This window comes from Saimiri boliviensis, chromosome 13 (genome assembly GCF_048565385.1).
Source record: "Saimiri boliviensis isolate mSaiBol1 chromosome 13, mSaiBol1.pri, whole genome shotgun sequence".
Taxonomy (NCBI): domain Eukaryota; kingdom Metazoa; phylum Chordata; class Mammalia; order Primates; family Cebidae; genus Saimiri; species Saimiri boliviensis.
Window position 1 is genome coordinate 17,491,249 of NC_133461.1, and position 15,957 is coordinate 17,507,205.

General features: G+C 41.3%; 1 protein-coding gene across 2 annotated transcripts in view; it reads right to left on the reverse strand.

The window, feature by feature from the left end:
- CDH20 (cadherin 20) overlaps positions 1 to 15,957 on the reverse strand; it is a 219,336-nt gene that overhangs the window by 5,588 nt on the left and 197,791 nt on the right. For both annotated transcript variants that reach the window (XM_010336754.3, XM_074383317.1), the window contains exons 8-11: positions 13,497 to 13,633; positions 11,294 to 11,415; positions 5,240 to 5,357; positions 209 to 460 (exon numbers count right to left, since the gene is read on the reverse strand). In XM_010336754.3, the coding sequence (XP_010335056.2) occupies positions 209 to 460; positions 5,240 to 5,357; positions 11,294 to 11,415; positions 13,497 to 13,633 (629 nt within the window). The remainder of the gene's footprint in view (positions 1 to 208; positions 461 to 5,239; positions 5,358 to 11,293; positions 11,416 to 13,496; positions 13,634 to 15,957) is intronic.

The window sequence follows — 15,957 nt, forward strand, 5'->3', positions numbered from 1 at the left end:
TATGTGCTTTGATCTTGCCAAAGCCACCTTGAAGAAGGGACTGTCTTCAGTTTCTTTACTTTTTTTTTTTGCAGCCTCACTGTACTACCTTTTCAGTAAGCAAGGTGTGGAAGGCCAGTTCTGAATAGCTGTGTCAGGATGGTAATGAACGGATGTCTGAGTAGGCACTGGCAGAACTCCGCAGAAGGGAAAGCATCTCCTTACTCACCTAAGAGGACGAAGATGCAGGCCAGGATGGCAATGAGGGCACCCCGGCTCAAACTGACTGGGAGCATGTAGGCCTCTGGGCTGCAGGACATGACGTGGCCGTCGTCATCACAGCTGCACACTTGGATGGTCAGGGTACCTGTGCTGCTCAGCACAGGCTGCCCGCTATCTGCTATCAGGATGGGCAGGTAAAAGACACTTTGCTCCTGCTGCCGGAAACCAGACCTTCTGGTTAGAATCCGGGCTGTGTTATCTGAAAGAAGCAAGGGGTTCCAGGATTGGAAAAGGGAAGATGAATTAATTTCTTGGATTGAGGAAAGCAGGGGGGCAGGTGCAGGGTGTAGGAAGGAGAGAGGGTAGTCAAATATTCCCTGGTGCTGGTCAGCCATGGCAGGTTTGCCGGGATCAGCATTTGGATTCAGAAACCACACTTTTTGCTTGCTTTTAGGCAAAACCCTGAGGCCTAGAAGAGAAAGGCTTTTTTTGAGTCTGTCTTACCCTTTGTGACATAGAGTGCCCAAGGCAAACTGTCAGACTTCAGATCTACAAAAATGTCCCTGGGAAAGCTTGACAGAAATGAACGATCATTGGTGACTTGTGGTCCCTGTTTGTTCCTGCTCAGCAGCTTGCCAAGGCCCCGTTGCTGCTTTGTGCCTCCAGGAAAAGAATGCTGAGGAACCCATGTGGCTGTGGCAGATTGCTTATTTTTGCCACTTTGGCTGGAATTCACGTCTTTTACTGTTTTCTTTTATGCCTCTGAAATGCAAGCACCAACTCCTCATGTGTTTCCTAAAGAACCTGCTCATTTAGTAGAAGCTTATTTGAAATCCCCTAATCATGTGACATACCTTGTTATTTCTCCTGAGTTGGTGGACTAACTTGAAGCAGTTAATATGAACCTGGTGAAAATTTGTTCCTGATCAATACTAGAAATCTTTCCTCCAGTTTTAAAGAGGATTAGTCAAATTATTAGATGTGTTTATACAAAATTAGGGTGTGTGTATTTACATTTATATTCATATATTGTGTTGTGGGATTTTTTCATTTCTAGTTTCCTGGAGTAGGTTTGAATTCTAAAGTAGATATACTTTTGCAAAGCTCAGATTATTTTCTGCAGAGGAAAAATTGAGAGATGTGGTAGGACATACAAGAAGTGATTTTCAAAGCTAATACCACCAGCACAGAGGTCCTGTGGATGTGTTTCATAGTTCATAGGAAAGAGCCTAGAACATCACCAAAAATTCTGAGAGCCTAAACAAAGTAAACATTGTTAGTGATCATCAATATTTCTGGTTCTTCTTCCCTTTTTGAACATAATAAAGGATTTTAGTTTTCTGTGCCCTTAGATTTGGATATGTCTGTGTGATTTGCTTTAGTTGCTGAGCAGTAGTAATTTGTGTTCCTTCTAGGCAGAAGTCTGTATGAGCTGATGTGTGAGTCTTCATGCTCTTTCCTTGCTGTAGTTACAGACAAAAGAACCACAGGGTGTGCAATGCAGAGCCGGGCAGCCCAGGACACTAAGCTCAGACTCACAGTAGGCTGCAGTGAACAAGAAATTAACTGCAGTTGTGCTAAGCCACTGAGATTTTTGTGGTAGTTGTTCCTATAGCATAACCTGGGCTATTCTGACTAACACATTACCCCTTAATTAACTTTTCCTCCTCCCCCCTGCTTTTTATGCTAACAGCTATTGTTACTAAAGGCTCCTGTGCCATGTACCTGCACTTTGCATGCAGTATCTCATTCTATCTTCACAATTTGGTGAGACAGTAATAATCTTACTCCTTTTCAGAAATAGAAGTAAGGCCTAGAATGATTTTATTATTTGTTTGAAGTCACTAACCTAGTTAGTAGCAGAGCTGGGATTTGAACTTTGGTCTGTCTCCAAAACATGCACACCTTCCATTGTGCTATATAACTGCTTAGTTTAGTAATACTAACTTTCAAAAAATACTCAGATAAGCATAATCTCTTCCTGCTTTGATACAAGCTACTTCTTACTTTCTTCTCAGAAGAGAAAGGATGCCGACCTGAGGATTATATTCATATTTCCACCTACCACACGACCCACACACCTTTCTGTTTTCCATACTTAATAGCTAAGTACTACTGATTCCACTTTGTAGTTTTAATTGTTTTCTTTTTCCCCAGAAATTAAATTTTTCTCTGTAATGAGAACTGTTTTTTAAAATTCTTTGGTTTAATCCAGGTGAGATCATAAGACTTTTAGAAAGACAGTCTAGAGCTGAAATTCATAAAATTATTATATCTATGACATATGTTTCTACATCTAAGAATTATTTAAGATTGAAGAGAAATATCAGAACATCACATTGCTAAATCCAGTGCTGGAAGGAGTCTGGCCTATACTAGCCACTTGGAAAATTTTCGTTGAATGTGATAAGTACGGCTTTAGTAACTTACTTGGAAATAGCATTTTTTCCTAAGGTGACACAGAACACTTTGTGTGTGGAGGGGCAGGGGGTGTTGTGGTGGGGGGCGTAGTAAAACAGGCCCAATTTCTAGTCCCAATTTTAGTGCTTGTTGACTCTCTGGTCTTGGGCCATTTGCTTACTTTCCTCATCCATCAGATGGGACAATAAGAATCAGAGGGATTAGTAACTTCCTTAAAGCCTCACAGAATTATTGTAAATATCAAATAAGGTATGGGAAAATACTTTTGAAACTGTAAAATACTATATGCACATAATTCTTTTCATAATGTTTTGGGGCTAAAAAGTAAAAAAAGACTTTACTTGAGATAGTGCCCTGTTATGTTTATGAAAGGACATCATGTTTCAGGCACGGGAACAGAGGTAGTTGACAGTAGATCTGCCCTGTAAGATGTTAGTCAGTTTTTGTTGTTTTTGTTGTGTTGGGTTTTTTCAGAGACAGGATCTTGCTCTGTCACCCAGGCTGAAGTACAGTGGTTTGACCATAGCTCATTGCAGCCTTGAACTCCTGGGCTCAAGTGATCCTCTCACTTCAGCCTTTCAAGTAGCTGGGACTACAGGTGCATGCCACCATGTCTGGCTAATTAAAAAAAAAATTGGTAGAGATAGTGTCTTGTTGTGTTGCCCAGGCTGATCTCAAACACCTGTCCTCAAGTGATCCTCCCGCCTCAGGTTCCCAGCTAGCTGGGATAACAGGTGTGTGCCACCATGCCTGGCTAATTTTTAAAAAAAATGTTTTGCAGAGTTGGGGTCTTGCTGTGTTGCCAAGGCTGGTCTTGAATGCTTGACATCAAGCATTTCTCCTCCCTCAGCCTCCCAAAGTGTTGGGGTAACAGGCATGAGCCACTGCCTAGACTTGGTCAGTTTTTAAATGAGCCTCAGTAAAGGATACTCATGGGATAAATTGTCATTTGGAGATTAAGAGTTCATGCTTTCTGTTGAAGATGTGCTGACTTCTGTTTTGGGAAACCTTCTAAGAGATGAGTTACATCTTATTATAGTTGTCCTGTGCCAGTGGCCCATCTTTTTAAGGAATTGGTTCCATAACTTGGTCCCCAAAGTCATCTTTAAGAAATTTTCAACATTTTGCTGCATTTTGTTTCACTCATTAGAGTGATGGCTTAGCTGAACAGTTAAAGAAAAAATATAATGTGTTATAATGGGTTATTTTTTTCCCCCAGGGTTGCCTTTATGAAACAGTCCTATGGAAGCTGAAACCACTTTTTGCAGAAAGTTTCCCTACGAAGCAGATGAATGAATAGTTCAAAATTTTGACTCAATAACAACTTCAGGATATTTAATTGAAGTATTTCTGCCTTTATAATTCATATTGCCATTCCTTCCAGAATTTTTATAGTCGTTTTATGATGACATGTAGGAGGTTGAAGGCATGACTTAGAAGAATGTGTTCCCATTTAGAAGAAAACAGGTTTGAGATTCTCAATTTTTACAGCAGAAAACTGTCATGTGGGGTTGAAGTAATACTTTTAATCTCAAATAATTGATGTTTGAGATTAAAGTCAGGTGTGCCTAATCTAATCATGACTTTTTGTTACCCTTTGTTTTACAAAGTGGCAATTCATATTTTAGAACTGGAAAGAAAATGACGCTACTGCAATCTGGAGAAGTGATGACCTTCCCAGGGTCAGATGGCTAGCTGGCAGCAGAGTTAACAACAGATGAGGTTCATTTGACAGTTTAACTTATTTTTTCCATTGCCCTGACCTTTTTTATTCTTTTGAAGCAAATCAACTGGCTAGAGAACAAAAGTCCTTCCTTTTCCCATCTGGGCCTAAATAAGAGTGTGCTGGGTCCATAAGCCCCTTAGCTGATCTGAATGCTTGTTGGAAAAGAGGGGTCTAGAATTCTATTCCATCAAAGCTATAGCGGGGAGCATTTTCTGGACAGGGAAGCCTACCTGAAAGTGTGTCTCTGAATCATCCTGAAGTAATAAAGCTGTTTCAGTGCCAATGGTCCTGTATTTGCCCTTTTGTTATCTCTTTTACTTACCCTTTGTCTCCTTTTTGTTTGGAGAGCTTTTTACTGTTTCCTGCTTTGATCTCTGCTTAGAAATGTTCCCCCAGGTTTTTTTCTTTTTAATCTAGGTCACTTTCTTATTTCTCAGATTCTTCCCATTGTTACAGAACATGTGAATAGGGCTGCTGCCGGTGGGAATGAAGGATTTTGCCTCTGTGCTTTGCAGTGTTTCCAGCACAGGACAGGGGCTCAGTAAACATCTGTCGACTTACTGACTGATGAGTTTTAGAGTTGGCAAAGGGTTATTTATGTTTGGTATTCTGAAACAAAACTTTAAAAGATACTGTGAGGCTGGGTGGAGTGGCTCACACCTGTAATCCTAACACTTTGGGAGACTGAAACAGGAGGATTGCTTGAGGCCAAGAGTTCAAGACCAACCTGGCCAACATAGACGTCATCTCAAAAAAAAGGACATTGTGAATTATTAAAGTCCTCCCTGCTGTTAAGGAGCAGGTAGCCTTTGACACTGTTTGCATAAGACAGTAACCCAAAGTAGCCGATCTACATTGTAGAAAAACATAGCTAACTATCCACCTGATTACCTTGGTTGTCCCTTATGGTGAAGTTGGGGTTGTTAGCAGCCTCAGGAGCCAAGCTGTAGTAGAAATGCTGGCCATTGAGTGGGTCATCTTGGTCCACTGCACTCACTGTCTGGATCAGCTGAGGAAAGGACATGAAATCAGGTGAGCTGGAGTCAAAGGAAAAAGCACCAGGGCCCAGTTAAATCCCAAATCTGGAAACGCGATGGTGGGTTGTTTTACCTAATAAGAAGGATATCATTGATATGGGAGAGGAGCAGGGAAGTTCTGGATAGAGAAGGGCATGGTCCGTGGGTAGGGCTCCACCCTCTGGCCTATGTCCACAGATCTAAGTAAGAACAGGTACTCCTGTTTCCAGGCCCAAATGTTGCATTTTCCAGGACCACTCTGGCTGCCACACCCATCATTCTGTACCCATAAAAACCTGAGATGTTAGTAGGCACAGACACAAGCAGCTGGATGTTGAGAAGAGGAGCACACCAGCAGACACCGGCAGACACCAGCAGACACGGCAGACACCGGCAGACACCGGCAGACACCAGCAGACACCGGCAGACTAGCACCAGTAGAATGATATGGATGCTGAGGGGAGTTCAGCACAGGATAATCAGAAAAGATTCTGGCTACTGGGCATCCTGAATCCAGGGGAAGACCACCTTCTTACTCCACCACCCACTTCCGGCTCCCCATCCATCTCACTGAGAGCCACCTCCACCACTCAGTAAACCTTGCACTAAACCTTCCAGCCCACGTGTGATTGTCTAGTACATGGGCAAGAACTCAGGCTGTCACACTGGCTTTCTGTCCTGTGATAAGGCAGAGGGTCTATTGAGCTAATATGGCATAGCTGAAAGAGCACACTGTGACACACGCCCACTTGGGCTTCTGGAGTCCTAGACGCTACCGTGGGGCCAGAGCCCAAAAGTGCTCCCCAAGGCTTCTGCACCTGCTTATCTGCCTGCTCCCCCTAAGGGTTTGAGCAGCAGCCCACTACCCTGTCCTACTGGGGCAGGTGTTGGGGGATGGGGGTTTGGGGGTGTGGGGGTGTGGGGGTGTGGGGTACGGATAAGGGAACTTTCCCGTTTTATAAGAAACTTCCCTGCAGAATCTCCCTGCTATCACCTACCTCGAGATTTAATTTTGCATTATGGTTGGGCCCGAGTATGTTAGTGTAGGCATAGGATAAATGTTGACCTAAATACTTCAGAGGTTAGACAGCAATATAACTTACATTCTTCCACCGCGGCCAGCTGTTTCTACACAGTCTAAAGGGCTTGGGTGCCACAAAGTCCTGCTTGACCCCACATTTTCCTCTCACTTTGTCTGCTTAACCTCATCACTGACCCAGTATTTCAGGGCTACATTACTGTCTTTGAGAAGCTCCTACTTAAGAATGACCATGACCTGAAGGGAAGTAACACATCGGCATTGGCCACGTCAGGTTAACAGAAAACAGACATGAGGGAATGGGTCACAGGGAGTCACATTTTATTGGCAGGAGGGAGAGCTAGTGAAGGTAGAGAGCACAGGATCCCTAGAGTGGGAAAGGCAGAATAGACGAGTCAGAAGCAGAACTCGGGGGCGGAGAGAACAGGAGGTCAAGTGGCTTCTTCTCGGACTCATTGGCCAAGTTTTGCTTTTTCTGTAATGGTTTTCAAAGGAGTAAGTTGCAGGACGTCTGTGGAGACCATGATGTAAAAGCTATTAAAGAAATCCGTGTGAAACAGATGACTAGAACAGTAGCCGGCAGGCTGACGGGGATACAGAAGAGGCATTGAACGGCAGCCTCCTTCATACGTGTTTTCTCTTGTACCAAGAAATGGCACCGACTACTCCTACCCATCTTGGGACCGGCCCTGTAGACTTGCCACTCCTGCTGTTTGAAAGCCAACTATGCTTCTACCAGCATAGGAACCAAGATGTCAAAGGTCAGTTTGAGGGCCTGGGTGGGCTTGCTTAGCTTGTATTTCTTCAGCTGTAAATTAGGGGAGGTAAAACTACCCTCACAATATGCTGAAGATTAAGTAATGGGGTAGGGGTCGGGGGAGCTCCTAGCAGGGGGCCTTTTGGACACCATGATGCTCAGATCCCCGTTAAGTGATGGACTTTTCCGCCAGCCATCATCTGCCAGTTCCTTTGGCGATTGCCAGTTGCAGAGAGCCACCTACCCACTCCTGTGGTTTGGATATTTGACCCCTCCAGATCTCATGTTGAAATCTGATCCCCAGTGTTGGGGGTGAGGCCTGAGTGGGAGGTGGGGTCACCCAGGTGGATTCCTGATGAATGTCTTGGTGCGGTCCTCCTGGTAATGAGTGAGTTCTTGCTCTCTTTGTTTCTGTGTTAGCTGGTACAAGGAGCCTGGCACCTTTCCCTCCTTGCCTTGCTTCCTCTCACCATGTGATCTGCGCATGTCAGCTTCCTTCCCCCTTCCTCCATGTTTGGAAGCAGCTTGAGGCCCTCCCTGGAGGCAGATGCTGTCGCCATGCCTCTTGTACAGCCTGCAGAACGGTGAGCCAAATGAACCTCTTTTCTTTGTTAATTACTCAGCTTCAGGTAATCCTTTGTAGCAGTACAAACTGACTAAGATGCCCATGGTCACCACATCCTTCCAGGGAAATGGATGTCCAGTGACTGACTAATGTGATAGTATACAGGCCTGGCCATCCCACTCAAATTGGGGAACCTCTAGTTCTGGAACTCTCTGAGAAGTCAGCTGAGGCAGTTAGTTAGTGTGCATTGCAGCTGGACTTCTTTTGCCCAGTCCTGCTTCCTTCGCTTCCCTCCCACAGGTGCTGGCCCCAAGGGCCCTCCTTAGTAAACACCTTATACTGGAACTCCATCTCGGGGTATGCCTCCTGGAGATCCCAACTATTGAACCTGAAAGTAGGGGGAATGGAGATGCAAGGAAGGTGCAGGTTAGGAGAGTCATGGAGATCAAGTTGCCCACAAGAGATCCTCGTGTCAGTGCTGCTCGCACTCCAGGATTATCCTCCTGTCCTATCCCTGCCTGGAGATAGAGCCAGAACTTTTCAGCTTGCTTGCAGTGCCAAACGCATATAGAGGTAATATATTTCTTGAGGCATGTCATACATAGGTGATTTTACATAACTTGATAAACATAGTTGGGAAAGTTTTTCAGAACATCTGGCCTGCGTATTGTGTATATATTTGTGAGATTGGAGCCTGAGGCACAGAGCTGGTTGGTTGTAGGGCTTCAAAGCGTGAGTGAGTGAAGACGCAAATCGCTAGGTCTGGGTTGGGAGCACATGGCCTACTCTCCTCTGTATTCTCCTGGCAGGTCAGATTTCTTCCTCAGTCTCACTTGTCATGCAATATTCTGCTCAGCTGGTTTCCTTCCACCGCTGGCCATCACTAAGTATGTTATCTGATTTATGAGCTTCCTTCAAGGCTGCTTACTAAGAGGAAGGCATGTATCTGGACTTCTCAGATGTGAAGCCGACGACAGTGTCCAACGTAAACACAAGGAGGCTGATTCTTTATGAGCCAGATGTATCTCTATACTGCATGCTTTTGAAAAATCTTCAAAACATTTCCCAGAGCCCAGATCAAATGGTAGGATTTTCAGTATCTTGGTCTAAAGGTGACAAATGGGACAGACTGTGCTTCAGAGCACTGTATAACAGACCATCAAAAGATGCATTTAGAAGGGGGGACTATGTTTTGTCTGACTACAGCAACAGGAGACAGAGTTAAAATGCTCTTCACTTGTCAGAATGTAACTTCTATTCTGAAGCCCTTTAAAAGGGAGTAGTTTATTTTGGGGAAAAGAAGTTTAATTTACAGTGCTACTTATCACCCTGTGTGTATTATAGTTTAAAATTAGCTTATTTCATCATAACACAATATTCATATAATTTTATAACAAAAATTTTTATATTACATATATATTTTATTATAATATGAAATAAAATTATTAAAGACCCAAACCTCCTCACTTAAACTCACCTACCTTAGCACAGTAACTATACTTTTTTTGCATCTTCCCTCTCAATCATTGTTCACTTGCAGTCATAATTTTACATGACTGCAAACATGTATGCATAGTTTTTACGCCTCCTTTTGTTACTTATAATAATAACATGGATCATTTCTTGTGCTGTGAAGTCTACATTGTAGCTTTTATTAGCTGCATAATATTTCAGGTCTTACTAGACTAGAAGTTCACTAGATGTGGAAGGAGAATTATCCTAGACTTGTTGAAAAAAATTTTTTTAGGAGGGCTATAGGCCACTGTACCAAATTTCAAGGATTGATAGATGAATTTAGATCAGAATCATGATAGAACATCTTTCTTCCCCTGAGGGATGTAAATCACTTTTTGCTTTGGCTGAGTAAATGGTAAAGATGTGTTGAATCCATCTTTGGTGAGTTCAGGGTGCTGACGTAAGTTTTGGTCATGCAGACCTAGTCTCTCTGTGCAGCAAGGTGCTGGAGGTCCGGCTCCAAGGGAGTGAGAGAAGTGAAGTGATATAGTTTGGCTTTGTCCCCACACAAATCTCATCTTGAATTGTGCTCCCATAATTCCCACATGTTTTGGGAGGGACCCGATAGGAGATAATTTAATTATGGGGGTGGTTTCCCCCATACTGTTTTAATGATAGTGAATAAATCTCATGAGAGCCGATAGTTTTATAAGGGGTTTCCCTTTTCACTTGGCTTTCATTCTGTCTTGCCTGCCACTAAGTAAGATGTTCCCTTTGCCTTCCCCCACGATTGTGAGTCCTTCCCAGCCACATGGAACTGTGAGTCCATTAACCTTCTTTTTCTGTATAAATTACCCAGTCTTGGGTATTTATCAGCAACATGAAAATGGACTACTACATGCAGGCAAAGTTGGAGTACAGTCAGAGGCCTGAATTACCAACACATGAGCCCCTGCCTTATCAACATGTACTTCTCCAGCTTTCATGTTAAAACCATCCCAATCCATTTGATCCAGAACCAGCATCCATAGGACCACAGGATATACTGGGGTGGGGAAGGGGAGTAAATGATCACTATTAGGGGATCTGTCAGGTTGCTGGGTCATAGGCAGGGGAGGAAAGCATCTTATAAAAGCAGTAACAGAATGGAGGATATAATCGGACAAATTGTAGGGTAGGCAACAGCCTGACACATGAATTACTACATGGGCACTCCAAATGGAGTTCCAGAGTTTCTCAAATTCTAATTGTTGTTCAGTTAGAATCTCATCAACTAAATATTCAGTTAGGTTTAAGGGCATACTTTTAAAAATATACTAATATGTCTCTGAAGATTATGAAGCTGTATTTCAAGTAAGTAGACCTTTGTCCCTTCAGATTACTTTCCTCTCAAAAGTTAGCTGACATGAGCAGCACTAAGAATGTGCATGTTTTAATTGAGGGAGAAGAGAGGGTAGGTCATTCTAGGTGGCAGCATTCTGAGATAGGCCAGGCAGTCCCTAAATAAGGTATTTCTTGCCCGAAATTAAAAAAGGGAAGTGGAAAGATATAGAAAATAAACTTGCCCTGATGCAAAATATTTTGAGGAATTGGTACCACACTCAAAAAAGAGCAGCTTTTTCTTCCTTTTCCTGGTCTACCTGACGCTTTCAGGCCCCAGAGCAGATATCACCACTGGTGCTACACAATTCAGTTTCCAGGTGGGCACAAACCTTATGCAGCTATTCTGTGTATTAAGCCACCCTCAAAGTGCTGTTTAAGCCATAAAAGGTAATGTAGGTTCCAAATAGTTGTCTTTCTGTTTTTTTTTTACTTTTTTAGAGATGGGGTCTCACTGTGTTGCCCAGGCTGGTCTCAAACTCCTAGGCTCAGACTATCCTCATGCCATGGCCTCCAAAAATGCTGGTTTTACAGGCATGAGCCACCACACCTCATCTCAAATAGTTGTCTTAACAAATAAATGGTTGAAACCTGATAAATGGGAATTGGGGACTCTGTTTTGTGAACTGTTGGTTTTTGGAGTCAAAACAGCTTTGACGGTGAACTTGGTTATCTGTAACATCGTTTTCAAACATTAGGGTTAACAATGTGTACCACCCACAGGCCACCTTACCTGTCCTGCCTTGGCGTTCTCACAGACAAAAGCTTCATAAAATCTGGGGAACTCTGGAGCATTGTCATTCACATCTAAGACTTTGATTGTGACAGGAACACTTCCAACCTGGGAGGGATTGTCTAAAGAGAACACAAGGAAGCCAAACGTGAGAGTTTAGTAATGCCAAAAAAAAAAAAAAAAAAAAAAAAAAGAAAAGCAATGGTTGTTACTAGAAGTAGGTATTTACCTGGTGAGTCTGTGTTGAAAGGAGCAGATAAAGTACCTGGAGATGGTAGCAAGAGCATAGGATCCTATGTTGCCTACTAACAATGTGGCCAGACATGAGGAGTTTGGACAGAACAAGGTGTGTGTTGGTGAGCGTTTGCTATCAGCAGTGTGAGGGGAAGGGTGGGACAGAGGGAGCCAGTGTCAAAAAATGAATCTTAAAAAGGGTTTTCATCCTCTCATTTGGCTCAGACTTCAAGTTCTGGAATTAAAGGCAAGTCAGTTTTATTTTCTGGGCTTTAAAAGAGCCCATTGCCAGTTGGATGCATACTGGGTGGCATTGCTGGTTTTATTCCTGTGGAATCATTCGTTCTTTGAATTACATTTGCAAAGGTTTCAAGTTATTCACTGGAATAAAGATAACACTACACATTTATTTCTGCTTAGCGACAGGGTATTGCAGGTTCAAACACACACCAAATCCATAGCTTTGGTTGGGGCAGAAGTTGCTCATAGTCACTTATGGGGAACTGTGTCTTTGTGGTCTGTGTCTTTTGCTTGGCACTGCCATGCAGAGACAATTTCACAGCTCTGGTAGTGCCCCTCCTATCTTTTTCTGTTTTGGTCACCAACTCAAGGAGACAAAACAGAAATTGCAAGAGACAGGAATTACTCTTGGTTAATAAGTATACTAAATCCCAAAATGTACTGTTCTTCTGGATCATATTTTTCTCTTTTTCTCTCCCCAAAATATCTATGTTCTACTGTTTTCCCGCTAAACACTTCTATTGATTGGTTACCAGAATGTGCTAACAAAATTAACATTTATTTCTTCATTATAACAGTGGTATTTGTCTAAGGAATGATGAAAATTTCATAAAAGCATAGGATGAATATGATTCACAATCCTACCACCAGAGACATCCATTAGATATGTGACATTATATAGCATGGGTGTCTAAAATTGGAGCTATACACCCTCCCTCGACATACAAGTTACAGTTAAGCAAAACAGAAAAATCAAATTCAGAACATTAATATTTTAGGGTAAGGTTATCCTTTGTCACTGAATATGTTTTGAAAGCATGGGTGTTGATGTCTGTATTATATTGTCATTTTACTATAGGTTGTACCATAATTTATTTAATCTCCTATTTGTAGACATTTAAGTAATTTCCGTTTTCTCCCTGTTTTAAAATACCATGGCAGTGGGAATTTTCATATGTAAATCTTTGTTGATATCTGTCATTATTTTTTTAATATGATGATTGACCATAGAATTCCTGAGAGGAGTATGAGTATTTTGGAGAATCTCAATACATATTGCCAAGCTGCCCTCCTGAATGGCTGTTAATTATATAGCCAGTAGGTTAGGGACTGCCATTTTTTAAGCCTTTACCGTCACCAATATTATGAAAAAAAAAAAAAAAAAAAAAAAAAAAAAGGAATGTAGTAGTGTATAATCGATAATTTTTATTGTTTATAATATATATTAATCTAGTTCTTATTAATCTTCCATTCCATTTACAAGTTTGTTATGTTCATCAGTTTGCCTTCCTTTTATTGTAACATGTCTCAGATTCTTGTGGGCCTGGATATGTATATGTGTGTATAGTAAGAGTGATATGTTATAAATGCTTCCTTTCATACAATGATATTTTATACTCTTTGTACATTCACAATTATATTAAAGATTGAAAGCCCCTTAAATTTCTCAGGAATCTTCCCTTTTCCTCATAGCTGCTTGGGATAAGAATGCTATCTTTTACTACTTTTCCATGTTTTGTTTGCTTTTATCTCTAGCACGGGACTAAGTATATAGGAGATCCTCAAAAAAGTATTTGCACTAAATACATTTACTTACTTGCATAAATCATGACTTCCATTTCTTCTCTTAAAGGATGTAATTTTTGTCGCAACAAGTTCTAGAAACTTTCACTTTCTATACTGCCTATATTTTGCCACTGCATGGAGACCAATTTATTATGCTACTTACTCATTTCCATAGCAAGGACAGTGATATTATGCCAAGAAAATTCTTCCCGATCCAGGGGTCTTGCAGTCATTAGGGCACCTGTTGTAATGTCAACATAGAAAAATCTTCCAGGGTCACTGCTTCTATCAATGGAGTATCTGCAGAAACATGGATTATATACATCATTTGCATTTGGATAAGCATATGATAGCATGCCACTTGAGAGAACTGAGTGCCTACCATGTGGAAACATGGTTCCACCACTTCTGAGTTATGGCTACTGGAAGACTGCATTTGTGGTTTTATTTGTTCAAAAAAAAAATCACCTCCTCCTCCAATAAGCAAATATAGCTTCAATTTTCTCATTCAAAAAATGAAATAAACAGGATGCCAACAGTCTTGGGGCAGTTTTAAGCTATTTAAATATTGGTTTAATGCTATTTAATGCTTGGAATTACCCCAAGAATTTTGGGACATCCTGAGTATCGAACCCTACCTATATTTGTTTGAAAGAAATTGTATTCAAATGAGTTCTCAAATGCTAATCTGAAACTAGGAAAGGTGAAAAGGTATGGTTTAGTGGACCCAGTCCTTATAATCTGTATCAACTATTGAGAAGAAAAGCTTTGTACCAGGCCCTTTGGTAACATGCTAATGACTCACTTTCTGGCAAGCAAAATAATGGTGGTGTATTTACTTGCTGTAGAGTCCTTAACGATGGTATGCTTTTAGCAGGATGGACCAGATCTGGCTAGGTTGTTTACTGTAAAAAAAAAAAACCTAAAGTTTATGAATTTGTGGGGTACAGCCTGCTGGAAAATGTCACATAAGCTATGTAACCAATGGTGTATAACTAGCAAATGTTCCATAACAAAAATGGATCTTTGTGTTCAAGCAATGCACTTCACCCATTGCTTCCACCTTTCATGTTCAGTCTGGACTAACATGCATCTTTATACAAGAAAAGAACATTTATGGGCACCTGTGCCTGACAGTTTTAGCACTCTCCAAGGGGAGAATGACTCATATTTTGCTGTTGTCTGTATCATTTGAGCCATTAGGTAAGATCTGTATTTCCGGTTGAATCTGATCTGGAATTCTGTTGTGTGGTCTCACCTGTGTTGTCTTGTCTGGTCCTCATCTTGGAAAATTTAACAAATATGGAGGGAGGCTCAGGCATGTGGAAATTAAAAACCCTCTATAAGGGATTTTGATAATGTAGCTATGATTGAAAACCATCAGTGAGAACCTTATGTAGTCCTTGGTAAAGGCCAAGTAATTTTTATCATTTTTGTTAAAAAATTTTTTTGAGGTGGAGTCTTGCTCTGTTGCCCAGGCTGGAGTGCAGTGGTGTGATCTCAGCTCACTGTAGCCCCTGCCTTCCAGATTCAAGCGATTCTCCTGCCTCAGCCTCCCAAGTAACTGGAATTATAGGCACCCACCACCATGCCTGGCTAATTTTTCTATTTTTAGTAGACACATGGTTTCATCATGTTGGCCAGTCTGGTCTCGAACTCCTGACCTCAAGTGATCCACCTGCCTCAGCCTCCCAAAGTGCTGGAGTTACAGGCATAAGCCACCTTGCCTGGCCATTTTAATTTTTTTAATTGACAAGTAATAACTCTATATATTTATGGGTACAGTGTGATATTTTGATACATGTGTACTTCGTGGAATGGTCAAATCAGGCTGATTAACATGTCTGTTACCTCACATATGTATTTCTTTTTGCAGTAAGACCATTTAAAATATATTCTTTTCATAATTTTGAAATATACAATACATTATTATGAACTATAGTTACCATGCTGTGCAGCAGATCACAGGAACTTATTATCCCTTACTAAAGCTTTGAACCTTTTGACTCTTTTCCCTGTTTTCCCACCAGCCTCTGGCAATCACCACTGTACTCGCTACTTCTGTGAGTTTGACTTTTTTACATTCTACATATAACTGAGATCATGTGGTATTTGTCTTTCTGTGCATGGCTAATTTAGCATAATGTTGTCTGTATTCATCCATGTTGTAAGTAACAGAATTTATTTCTTTTTTAAAGCTGAATTGAATAAGGCTGAAATGAATATTCCATTGTGTATATATGCCACATTGTTTTTACCCATTCATCTGTTGATGGGCACTAAGGCTGTTTCTGTATCTTGGCTACTGTGAATAATGCTGCAGTGAATATGAAAGTGGAGACATTCTTTGACATACTAATTTCAGTTCCTTTGGATATATACCCAGAAGTGAGATTGTTGGATCATATGGTAATTCTCTTTTCAGTTTTTTTGAGGAAGCTCCATACTGTTTTCTAAAATGACTATACTAACATTCCGATCAGCAGTGTGCAAGGGTTCCCTTTTTCTACACACCCTAGCCAACACTTAAGTTTCCTGTTTTCGACAACAGACATTCTAACAGGTGTGAGGTGATATCTCATTGTGGCTTTAATTAGCATTTTTCTGATGATTAGTGACGTTAT